This window comes from Gavialis gangeticus, unplaced genomic scaffold (genome assembly GCF_001723915.1).
Source record: "Gavialis gangeticus isolate Ggan-Ray unplaced genomic scaffold, GavGan_comp1, whole genome shotgun sequence".
Lineage (NCBI taxonomy): Eukaryota > Metazoa > Chordata > Crocodylia > Gavialidae > Gavialis > Gavialis gangeticus.
Window position 1 is genome coordinate 5,546,695 of NW_017729011.1, and position 12,764 is coordinate 5,559,458.

Genomic DNA, 12,764 nt, shown 5'->3' on the forward strand with positions numbered 1-12,764 from the left:
GAGTGACCAGGAACAATGGTCACAAGCTGGCGGAGGGAAGGTTTAAGTTGGACATCAGGAGGCGCTACTTCACGGTCAGGGCGGCTAGGGTCTGGAACCAGCTTCCAAGTGAGGTGGTGCAGGCTCCCACCCTGGGGGTTTTTAAGAGGAGGTTGGATGACCACCTTACTGGGGTCATTTGACCCCAGTGCTCTTCCTGCCGTGGCAGGGGGTCGGACTAGATGATCTGCTCAGGTCCCTTCCGACCCTAGAAACTATGAAACTATGACATAATTGTACCAGGGGAGAAAAAACCCTCCATCTGATGAATGACTCCTTGCACAAAGCTGAATAGTCAGCGGGCACCACTGGGAATAGTGATGATCTCCGAGGAATGAAAGACATCCAGGCTTCTTACGCAAGGTTTACCAGCTAAGAGTTGTTCCTGCTGTTAGATCAGGAACTCATGAGGATGAGAAATGGTTCGGTAAATTTATGAGGAAGTAAACAGGAAATTCCCCACAATGGCCTGATGATAATGGGATTAAAATGTCCAGCATGCTGTGCTGAGAGCAAAGACCTTGAAGAGAGCAAAGTGATATCGAGGAGAGCTGGTTTTGTGTGCCCTCCTAGAAATGGAATCCAGTGTTCATGTGGATGCTCTCTTGCTAGGAGTTTCTGCTTGACTGTGGTTTTGACTTCTGGTGGTGGAGCTTGCAGGATAAGCCCTTCTCACTGAAGGGGTCAGTCACAAATTATTGCCAGTCCAGTTAGCAGAGAGGAATGTGGCTGAGGTGTCTGTTTACAAAAAAATCAAGTAATTCAGCTTCTGGATTTGCTAGATCCAGAACCAGGCAGCTCAGCAGCTTTCATGAAGATGCAAGTGTCAAACACCTTGCAGTAATTGAGATCCCAGGACTAGGATTGATTTAATTAGATCCTTTTGGAGTTAGAGCCAGGGCCCAAAGAAATGCTGAGTACCTGCTTAAAGAAATGTATTTGAGTGGTGAATTCAGCTTGTAGTATCAAGCTAGCACAAACAGCTATAAGGAAATGCCAAAGGAGGTTGGTAATGAATGAAAGCCAGGAACAGTTTTCCATCCTATAAACTCTTCAACCCTTGAGAATTGGGAGAGGAGTCATAAATATCTATTCAGAACATGGTGAAGGTTAGCTGTCAGTGACTTCCTTGTCATTTCAGAGTAGTTGGAGGCATGACCTACTTATTTGGAAATGACCTCTGTAATAACAATCAGGGCTTTTTTCGGTGACTGAGTATATGCTTAAAGCAAATAAGGATTCAGAAGATGTGTATTATTTTCCCAGTACCTCTGGTGACTGAGTTGGTAAAATCTCTTCTTTCTCAACATGACTTAATGTCCCCGTTGAGAGATGGGGAAACTGAAACTGGTGCCCTCCTCAGAGTTGAAACCTTTCATTTAATAGGGTTTGTGAAATGCTTGGCTAGAAGAAGGTGTTGCATCAGGATGTACAGTCGATTCCCCAGTGCTAAGCATTTGCTGCTGTATAGGTGATTATGGTTTTCCCTTAAAGTATCTTGCTGCTGTTGGAATGTTTGTAACTATGCGCTTTTACTTTTGCCCTCTGTTAACATCAGTTGAAGTAGTAGCCTCCTTAGGACCAGTTTGCCCTGTGGATGATGATGCCATAGTGGGGATCTAAATTATGAATGGGAATGAATGAACGTACCCTTTTTCATGCAGGTGGAAAATGAGAAGCTGCTGGATCATGAAGGCAAATGTCTGGCAGAGCATCTATACATGCTGCTGAGTTTTGTGCTCAGCCTCAAGGCTGGCTCTGCAGACTTGAAGCACCTTCCTGCCCTTTTGCCATCTCAGGGCAACTCCATGCTACTGACAGGCAACTCCCTGTGCTCGGAGTCAGAGCTCTCCAAATCCCTGGAATTGCTAGCAAGGTGTGAATCCCTTGAGAGGAAAACAGTGACCTTTGAGAACATTGTGTGTGTGCTGAACCGGGAAGTGGAGAGGGTCTCTCTGACGGCTGAAGCCTACAGTCGCCAGCACCGGCTGGACCAGGAGAAGATTGAAACGCTCAGTAACAAGGTCAGGAACCTCAGACTTTGCACTGCTGGTGCTTTACTCTCTGTGACCCCTTTTCAAATCATTCATCACTAATTGAAGTGCTTGCTTTCAGTGTTGCCACGGCCACTGAGAGACCAAACTTGGAATTAAAAATAGCCTGCCTGGCCTGCACAGAATTGGGGAGCTGGGGATTTTAGCTAAGAGGTGTGTTTGCATGCAGCTGATCTGAGTTTAGTAAACAAGGCTATGACATGTCTGAGCTGGACTGAGGAAAAGCTCTCTGGTCATGACTTCTTTGAGACGTACAGAAATAACAGCATATTAACAGGCTTAGTACTGAAAAGCCACTACTTGCTTTTGTATTGTTCCCTGAACCTAGTTTGCTCATCAACCCTTAGAATAGGAGAACTTGGGTTTCTCCTGTTGTGCATTTGTTCTCCAAGGGCGTGTCTACACTAAGAAAGATTTTGTGCTTTATATACTGCAACAGTTAAATTAGAAAAGCCCCCATCACGCTAGTGTGGACACAGTCAGTCTGGTGTACCTCATTCCAGTTTGTAAAGGAAGCTACAAGACGCCTTTATGCAAGTATTAACTCTGCCCACACCAGGGCTCTATACTGGCTCTACATTTGTTCAGGTAAACTGTTGCTGCCCTTACGAATATAGTTATAGTGCTATCACTTCTTTAGTATAAACTAGCCTGTAGCTGTTGGACACCGTTGCTGTAATGTGCAGGTGCCTTCATAAAGACCTACAGAAATTTGAGAGGGAGAAGACTTGTCATCTAGTCTATCCCCCTGTGTGCCTCCAGATCTGCGCAGGGCAGGCTGGGAAGAGCCCCACGCAGCCCCAGCCAGCTCTGCCTGGAGCAGATCCAGGGGAATGCCTCCCCCCGTGCCCTTCCGGGCGAGCACTGGAGCAGTGGCTCCTGGACAAGCAGTGCGCATTGGCAGAAGCTGCTCCCCCTGTCCACACGACCCCCTGGACGAGCCGCAGCTCGGTCCCACGCCCACCATGGCTGGGCAGTGCCTGCCCCGGAACCACTCCTTCCTCACTGGGGACCTTGATCTGACCCCCTCATGCCCTTTCACTCCCCCCTCCCCTTCCGCCACACCAGATTTACCAGCTGCACATGGCTCTCCAAGCTGTCGGGCTGTGCTCCTCACTGCCTACATGCTGTGCTGAAGCTGCGCGCATGCATGGGCATTTATCAGCCAGATTATTGGCATCATCAGACCAATTCCCGATATGATCAATTTTCTTTATATTGGTGCTGATCTGACATTGGACTGGTGTATCGGTGCACCTGTAGAGGACTCCCAACATGAGCAGCACATTTGCGTTCTCCAGTACGTGATCTGCCAAGCAAATCTTATAGTACTTCACTGTAGCAACGTGCTGCTTCAAGTTCTGCTCAGCTCTCCTAGCTTCTCTGTGTCTCAATTCAGTTTTATCTAAAAACATTGATTTCCCCTCCCTACCCCTCCAATCTCTCGTATGTTTCTAAAGGGGCAGAAACCATTCATTAGCTGATGTCTGCCATCCACAGCAGGAGCGTGAACTCCTGTGTCAGTGACACGTGACATTGTTCCTCTAGAGCTGCGTGAAGAGCTCAGATTGTTTGCGAGTTGCCTTATGGTGTTAACATTCTGCCCCTTCTGATCTCTATCCTATTTGGAGATCATGGCAGAATGAAGTTCCCAGTTTCTTTTGGTTCTCCTTAGCAACATAAGTCTAATCGTGCTCTATTGTGTATTCCACTGGCCAGGTCCGGCAACTGGAAAGGAGCATTGGACTGAAGGATCTGGCCTTGGCTGATATGGAGCAGAAGATTCGTGACATGGAAGCGTCAACTTATGATGGTGTTTTCATCTGGAAGATTACGGACTTTGCCAGGAAGCGTCAGGAAGCAATAACAGGCCGCGTGCCTGCCATCTTCTCCCCAGGTGGTTACCTAGAAATTAGAAAAAGAATGGGAGGCTTCCATGCCCCAGCTGTGCCCCATCATGCTTGCACTGGAAATGGCACATGACACGCACTGTAATTCTTCAGACAGCGGTTTCTCTTGGTTTTTTCCCCTTCTTCCCACAAATGCGGTGGAGACTGATTTGATTTCTTTTTTCCAGTAGGCTAACTGAAACTGCCTTGCTTAAAGATGTGTTTTTTTTTTTTCCTACACATATGACTCTCTTAATGAGAAATGGAAGGTCCCTCCCAGCCCCAAAAATCACTCAGAATAATCCCTTATTTGTGGTTAAAATACATGCACACAGTATAATCCAAATTAGGACCTGTAGCAAATGATAAATCAAAGAATATATCAGATATTCATCCTGTCCTGATATATATGGCAATATGCAGTACATCCAAATAAGGGAACTGTGCTACTCAAGCCCTCTGGTATCTCCAGCAAGCTCAGTGGTGAGAGAAGCTGTGCTCTTCAGATCAGCTCGGAGCACTCACCCCAGCCAAGGGTCACTCCATGTGTTCTAAGATGGATCTCTAGGTCATTGCTCAGAGTGTCCTTATCTTATGTGTCAGCCTGTGAAGGCAGCAGCATTCAAGCACCCCAGACGCCTGCTCTCTCTCAGCAGGATGTCACTGCTGTGTGCTAGACTAAGTTTACATTGCTGAAATCAGTGTCTGGCCCAACAGGAATGGTGTTAGCTTTAAACCAATAGACCACTCCCTCTGTAAAACATCCAGTTCTTGGGCCTGCACATGAGTTAGACTAAGTAGTTTAATGAGCAGCTAACAGTCTTCACAACTGTGTTCACAGTTACTTTCACGTGCATTTACGGATGGTGCAGGTGGGTTTTTTCCAGTTTGGGTTTTATTGGTTTGGGGTTTTTTTCCAAACCTTTTCTTCCTTGGAAAAATTGGAAAGGAAAATGTTTTTTCCCAAAGAACTAAAATATTCGTGTAACCATCTGTGCCCAACTAATGTTTCCCATTCTAATTTAATGACCAGCTTTTAATCTCTCAGCTTCCCCAGGAGCACAGTTTCACCTAGTAGGATCAGCTCAGCTTTTCCTCTTGCTGAAGCCCATACATTGTCATTATTTGTTTCTCTGAGATGAGACATTAATACAGTTCCTCCTGTGTTTTCTGCATGTTTAACTTATACAGCACTCTAGGGCTTTGGTTCAGTCCCCTGAACCTGAATAGCTTCACCTTTCCCCTTTTCTGTAATATACTGTATGCTGGCTGACTACCTCTCTCCACCCCAGAGATGGCTGCATTTTGGTAGTGTATCACTTCGGGCTAAAATACTGCACAAAATATTAAGTCCTTTTCTTTGTCAATGAGCTGGGATCAGTGGTAGTCTCCATAGCTGTGGGGTAAGAGTGTTTTGTTTAAACCTTATGGGATCGTTACTGGGAGTGGCTTTTCATGTTCAACTCCCAAGGCCCTCTTAACATGACATATTTTGCACTTGGTTTACACGATAATGAAGGAGCCAAAGGTCTTTTCACTGGAACATGCTTGAGAAGAGGGTGTTTATGGGGAAAAAAGGATTCTTATCTGCCAGGCATTCTGCATTCAAGGTTGTGTTTTTTCCTGTACTACTTGATGTCGCTTGAACTTAATGCAGCGCTGGGAGCTGCCAGGCAGAAACGAGACTGCAAAACAGATTAGTGTTGCTTAAAAGTAATCTGAAGGCTGCTGGGTTTTTACCCATTTAATTAAGTGGGCAGTGAATCCAGACTTTCAGAACACTCTCTCTGTTGCTTTGTCTGACTGGTTTGCTCTCACCTAAAACCTTGCTCTTTGGTTACTTGGTCGCCACCTTCTGCCAGGGATTGTTTTTGAATTATTAATCTTACAGTAACGTGTAGAAACCCCAGCTGAGTGTGCAGAGTGCTGTGTACAAATCTTCATAGGAAACAGGAATCCTCAGAAGAGCTTTCAGTCTCACTAGATAGGCTGGGAAGGGAAACAGGTGAAGTGACTCATGCAGGGTCAGTGGCAGAGCTGAGGACAGAGCCCAGATCTCCTGGAGCCCAGCTCAGTGCTGGATCCATGGAACCATGCTGCCTGTCTGTCTCTGCTCCCCTCAGCTGCCCATTTATAAAACAGCATCCATCTTCTGTGTGCTACCCAAACTACTGAGTCCCACCAGTCCTCATGTTAGCACCTTCTGTGTACCCACAGAACATCAGTCTTTCCCTGCATGCTTGTATGGCTGTGAACCAGCAGCACAGCCCCACATACATGCACCAAACAGACACAGGATGCATTGCTTTAAAAATAAGACAGGAATGCTGGAGCTGAGTGTAATGCTGCCCTCTCCCCCTCCCTGCACCACTCAAAAATAGCTTGGGGCAGCATGGGGCCTAGTCACTGTGTCTCTGACTCCAGATCCACACAGTAGGCATACAAGTTAAAGTGGGGAGAGAGGGAGAAGGGGTCTTGCCTGCCAGCCCTGGGATCTGAGGTTTTTCCAGCTCATACCCTTGGCTAGCAAACAAAGACAGACTAAGCTCAGAGACACCTCTGCCACCCCATTGCCTCCCATTGGACTGTGTATGTGGGCTGGGTCAGCTCTGTAACAGGTACTTAGTAAAGAATGCCACTGGTGCCCAAATAAAGGTAGGCTCTGTCTCCATCTCCCAGAGCTGTATTTTTTCTTCAGGGCCAACAGGAACCAAGAGTGGGTTGAGAGAATCCACAAAGTCTCCCTGCTCCCGTCCTGTAACACTGCGCCAAGTGCCCAGTATATTTTCAAGAGTATATAAAGCAACTGTAGCCACAAAAGCTTAGAGTTTTTGGTTATACAGCTCAGCCTGTCTAGGACTGAGCTTTGCTTTGATGGCAGCTTAGTGAGCTGCTCTCTGCTTATATTGTAAAAATTGAAGCCAGCTGACTCCGCAGAATCTCCAGAAGCTAAAAAGGAATCTGGGAACTACTCTGAGCTTCTCTGCTGCCCCCCACCCCTGCCTTCATTCTGACCAGGTATTTACTCTCTGTTTTACATTGCTTTGGTAGCTTTCTACACAAGCAAGTATGGCTATAAGATGTGTTTGCGTGTTTACCTTAATGGCGATGGCACTGGCCGTGGGACTCACCTGTCTCTGTTCTTTGTGGTGATGAAAGGACCCAATGACGCACTCCTACGGTGGCCCTTCAACCAGAAGGTAGGTGTAGGAATGCAAGCCAGAGCCCTACAGGCTTCATGGTCTAGGGATTTGGTTATTTGGGCCTCAGAGACCTACTCTTCCAGGCACCAGAAAACTGACATGTCCTGGAAACAGGGAGATAAAGCAGTATGATACCTGTTTGGCAGATGGCTTTTATAGCGAAAGAACAATCTGTTGTACACAAGGAAGGAGAGGGGAGGCAAGAACAGAGAGGGAGGCAGAAGTAGAATGGCGATGTATTTGGAAAGTGCCTAATGTGAATATGCCTTAGAACAGTGCTTCAGGATTGGAGATTCATGGCTTTTCATTTACTGTGTAAAATACAATAAACTGCGAACTAACGCAGTGACAGCTGTCCAGTGAGATGAAACAACCAGGCTGGAAGGTGCAGAATGCCCTGTGTGTGTCAGTAGGATGTTAGTGCTACAGGGGCAAGTTAAATGGATTGAAACGAGTATTAGTGCCAGTTAGTGATTTATGTTTGTTTTCACATGCCATTTAACAGAGCCTATTTTCCAGTTGACCTGAGGCTGGGGCATAGAGTAGCAAAATCTCGAGGCTTTGCTGTAGCTCTGGAGGGAGCCTGGTTATAACCCATGCTCCAGGCTTGCAGCAGCTTGCAGGCTTTGGAATATACCTGCCCCTGCAGCTTTCACAGAATTAAATAGAATAGGGAGAGGAGGTCATCTACTGTGCGCTATCAGCTGCCCTTATATGTTCTCTTTGCCTCCTTAGGTGACTCTAATGCTGTTGGATCAGAACAACAGGGAGCACATTATCGATGCTTTCCGACCTGATGTTACATCCTCATCCTTTCAGCGACCTGTCAGCGAAATGAACATTGCCAGCGGCTGCCCGCTATTCTGTCCTGTCTCCAAGATGGAAGCCAAGAATTCCTACGTACGTGACGACGCCATCTTTATTAAAGCCATTGTAGATCTCACAGGCCTCTGAAACCTCCTTCCCTCCAGGAGCAGTGAATGCAGAGCTGGCCCCAACTGGGGCTCAGCCTCCCTGTTCTATACTTCCAGCCTTAGGGCAGGGGGCAAGGGATACAAGAGGAAAAGCCTCATCCCCCAGAGGACCTGCTCCACTGAGTGGAAACAAGGTGTGTGATGCGAACCCTTCCTTGGTGTCAGAAAGCCAGCTGCTGTAGTGCAGATCTTTCCTGAGAAGAGGTTCAGGTTGGCATCTGTTATCTCCGGGGAACTGGAAGATTCCCTTGCAGGACTCAACTCTTCAGCTCTATCTGTACTCAGTTGATACACAACTTTGGTATCCTGTGGTCTTCAGCCCACCCAGGGCCACCACCTTGCGTGGCTGTTCAGCAAGATCTTCCTTCAAGTGTTGTAGGAGATCTCCACATCCAAAGAAGTTGGTTTCGCTCTGGTGTTTTGCTTAAAGGGTTGTATAGTTCTGTGCTGCTGGCTGATTTGCTCATCCACATGAAGGTGCTGAGGGAAGACTGATGACATCTGCAGCAGGTGGAGGTGTGGGCATGTGAGCGCCCAGTGACAGGTGGGTTCTGGCTGATGGAAGGGACTTGCTAACCAGTGTAACCTAGTCTCCCTGGGTCCTTGTGCCATGTGTTGCTGCAGAGACTCACTGAATAGTTTTATTTTGGGGTAGAAGGGAGAAGAAGCTGGCCTCCACTTCTGTTTCACAGAAGAACCCAGCCTGGACTTGATCAGTATTGATTTGAGAGAGGAAAGCAGTGCCAGCTGCTGCCCACCTTGTGCAGAGCACAGGGGAAGCATCAGCATGTGACAAACTTCCTCAGGAAGTCTTTCTCAGGAGCTCTAGAGAACCTGCCCAGTTTGGGCTCTGGAGGCCCTTGATGTTTTATTTTTCCTGACTTCCTGTAGATCCTGGATTAGCCCAGCAGGTGCTCTGGGTATCCAGGGTGCTGCTCTATAATGAGGGGTAATTGTTCATTGTGAAAGAGCTGGGTTTACTGAGTCACCAGCGAAGTGGTGTCAGGGCCTCTGGGATTGGTTGGAAGTAAGGATCAGTGTGGGCTTGTTAGCCAGTCCTTACTGATCTCATACTCGGTCTTAGCCTGCGTGGTAGTTGGAAGGTGTGGTTTCAGTACATGTAACTGGGTACATCCAGCTTCTAGGTTTCCTAGTGGTGTAGTTGGAGCACTACAGCCTTCAGCATGGGCTGGACAAGCCTGCCCAGAATCCTGGGTATTTCCCAGCCACCTAGAACTAGTGATGCAGAGATTTACTAACTACACAAGCAGTCAAAGCCAGCGTGGATACATATTCACTTATGGCCATGGCCTGTCTGTTGGCAGAATAGACATAGCCTGAGTGCATCCCACCCCACTCCCCTGCCAAGGCCCCTCCTGGCTTCCCCCAGGTGAAAACTGTTGGCTCTGCCCTTCCCTGACTACATTTAGTCTTGAATATGAAACCTTGGGTTCTCCAGTTTGTTAGAAGGTGAACTGATTGCCTGCAAGGCTCAAGGTCCCCTGGCCTTACTTGTACTGTGACCCGACTGCTGTGAATAGCGTAGACTTCCTCCTCAGTAACACCAGGACCATGTGTCCAGCTGAACATTTCCCCCACATTTATCTGGTCACCCTGTAGCAAGCCTGCAGCTGTTTAGTTAGAAACAGTGGAGGGCTGGGAAAGTCCCCGACTGAAGCTTGGTCAGCCCTACAAAGCTTTGCCAGCACATTTCTGTTAGCTGGAGTGGTGGGAAAGATCACATCTCCTGCCAACACAGCTCTGCTAGCAAAAACCCTGGGGTAGGTGCAGATCTGCCCACACAAGAGGCAGCTGCCTGTTAGCCTGTGTTATTTGGGGCAGATGCTCTATAAGGTGGACATCCTGTACAAGTTATTTGTCCCCCTTCCTCTCTCTGGGCTACTTATCTCATTCTCTCAGCTTGTCCTATAGCTTCAACTGAAACCAGCTCTGTTTAGTGTCAAGTTTGCTGTAACATCTCCCTGTGGTAGCTAACAGGCTCTTTTAGAGTCACTCTGTGGTGGTCACTTGTAACTCTAGAGTGACCATTAGCCACTTCAGACCCTTACTCCTCAGGGTTTTTGTCTCTCTCCACATCAATACAAACATCCAACACAGTCCCATAATATTCTCTTTGGTGGAGTGCCCAGGTGCTGGCTGCTGATCTCAGTCTTCGGTTGTAGTCAGTACTGAAAAGATGCCCCACCCCAAGCCAGCTCCTCCACTGCTCCTCTAGCCTGGAGGACAGGCAAGAGGCCGTGAGAACTGTCAGTGCAATAGGAGATCCCCACAGTTGGCTGAAGCCCACTGGAAGAGCAATTGAGTAGCATTAGTGACCCACTGCCCATGGATGGGGAGAGTGCATTCTCTCTGGGGTGGGCAGCGGGACATCGCCAATTGGCAAACAATGGACTCCAACATTGTGAAACTGTGGCACTCTCCGTGAAGGAAGGCCCAGTGCCCCCTTGTGGCATTTTCCCCACAGGCCCCAGATGTTGCTGTTTGTTAGTCTGGTGCTAATAACACCAAGGTTACAGGTTTGATCAATGGATGGACTAAATGATCTCTTCAGATGGTCCCATCCAGCTGTACTTACCTACAGCCTATACCTGGGTGTATGCAGAACCCACCAACCTGCTTTGTCTCTGCTAGTCTTACCTCATGCATGCAGCATCCCTGCTATCTCTGGGCTAGTGTGTGCAGGCAGTGGCCTGCTCCAGACCATTAGACTTCCAATCCCTCCTGCCACCCAGCTGGGGTCAGAAGTCCATCAGTGGAGATGATTCTGACTGGTTGTAGGTACTGGAGACCACAAGAATAAAAGCTGGGGGGAGAGGGAGACCCCCTGGATCACTTGCAAAGGAAAGCAAGCCTGTAGGTGTTTCTACTACTACTGCTTTCTGCCTGGAAGTTGTAAATGCCCAAGCCATTGTCTGTGCTGCCCTCTGAGATCAGCAGCTGGTTCTCTGGAAGCTGGTTAGGAAAGAATCAGCTTTGCATCTGAAGAGGGGCCCATTTGCCCTTCTGTTAATGCAGCCTGTCTGAAGATTGACATGTAGAGAAGGGGGAATGGGACAGGCTCAGAAGTACTAGTCAAAAGGATTGCCAGGTTCTGTCATCCCTCAGCCATATACTACCTCATGCTACTTGTCCCTATGTTCATTTGCTCTCCTTAGCACTGCTGTCCCTTCCCCCAGAAGCATTGATGCGTAGTGCTGTGGCTGAAGGAACTGGTGTGTATCTAGCTCTTGTGTCTGAATGGAGATGAACTCTTTAGGAGCCATTTCTCCAGGCCAAGAGCTGTCTCCTGAGAACCTAAAATAGTTTCTACCTACAGCTTCTCTCAGGAGTGACCAAGGCTCTGCACTGGAGCTGGCTCACTCTCCCTCCCTGTGGAGAGGTGCTGGGATGAGTTTTGAGCCAAGATTTCACCCCAGACAGTTCCTGTTGTCCTCACAAGCAGGTCTGATTTATTTCCTATGGGGAGGCTTTATATCATACAGCTTACCCAGGGCCCAGAAACCAGCAGGACAAAGGCTGCACCCTTCAGCTTCCTATCTGCCGTCCCCATGCTGTAACAGTTGTCATAGAGGCCCACACACATTAGAGAGCATGGGTTGGTTTTAAATGTTGTGACTGCTGGGATAAAATACTGCTGTTATAAGTGTGTTGAAGTGAGAGTTAGGTCCCCCATGCACCAGATAAAACTTCCACCTAGTATATGTAACAGAGAAAGGGCTTCTGTCTGCACAACTGACTGGATGGGAGTTAAATAGCTTCTGCTATTTGGTGTGGTCTTCATGTTCAAAGCCTTTTTCTCTAGGTGTCTGGAGGATTGGCTGCCTCCTGCCGGTAGTCATGGTACATGTGGTGAACACAGAGCTCACTGCTGCTAAGTCCCCTTTGCTCCACAGCACCTACTTTGTGAAAAGGTGGGCACTGGAGAGCAACTTAGGGCTTCCCAAGCACAGGTAGTGTGTGGATAGGCTTCTTTCCTACTTCTGCTTTGAAGTTCAGACTGCAACAGGATGCATATAGTGTAGCTGCATTTTCACTGCTTGCCTTTAAAGCAGCCTGGCTGCTGGCAGCAGTACTTGCTTACAGCCAGGCACCCAAGGAGCACTTACACAGCAGAGGAAGGCCCTGGTCTAGCTGGGAACACCAGGCCTGGGAGGGAAAGCAGCTTCTGGTCACTTCCTCTGACCAGTGTCAGCTGTAGCAGAGCTCTTAATTTTGGCAAAAAAAATTTTTAAAAAATGTGCACTGGTGGTTAGTAGGGCTGTGCAAAGCTTTGGTAGCCAATTCGATTCAGAGGAGATTCAGCTTGATCCGGGGAGCAAATCTCCAAATCAAATCAGGAGACCAATTAAAAGCTCCAAATTGATTTGAAGCATCCAAATTGATTCGGAAATAGATTTTGCTGCTTTGGAGATTTGGCCATAAACTAAACAGGCAGCTGACACATCTGGTAAATCTGTTAGGGTTAGGGGAGGGGGAAAGAGGGATTGGGGCTGGGACAAGCTGCCCAGTCAGGGCAGGGGGTGCGGGCCACTCGGAGCAGGGGCTATGCTATGCTGCTGCTTGCCCAGCTTGTGGGGGGGGGGG

At 48.0% G+C, this 12,764-nt stretch overlaps 2 protein-coding genes across 5 annotated transcripts in view; one reads left to right on the forward strand and one right to left on the reverse strand.

The window, feature by feature from the left end:
* The window catches only part of TRAF2 (TNF receptor associated factor 2), a 43,082-nt gene extending 33,692 nt beyond the window's left edge, over positions 1 to 9,390 (forward strand). For all 3 annotated transcript variants that reach the window (XM_019510435.1, XM_019510437.1, XM_019510436.1), the window contains 4 exons: positions 1,704 to 2,063; positions 3,813 to 3,990; positions 7,034 to 7,182; positions 7,921 to 9,390. In XM_019510435.1, coding sequence (XP_019365980.1) covers positions 1,704 to 2,063; positions 3,813 to 3,990; positions 7,034 to 7,182; positions 7,921 to 8,139 — 906 coding nt within the window. In that variant the 3' untranslated portion in view covers positions 8,140 to 9,390. The remainder of the gene's footprint in view (positions 1 to 1,703; positions 2,064 to 3,812; positions 3,991 to 7,033; positions 7,183 to 7,920) is intronic.
* FBXW5 (F-box and WD repeat domain containing 5) overlaps positions 282 to 12,764 on the reverse strand; it is a 33,598-nt gene continuing 21,115 nt past the window's right edge. For both annotated transcript variants that reach the window (XM_019510433.1, XM_019510434.1), the window contains exon 10: positions 282 to 295. The gene's annotated coding sequence lies outside the window, so the exon portion shown is untranslated. The remainder of the gene's footprint in view (positions 296 to 12,764) is intronic.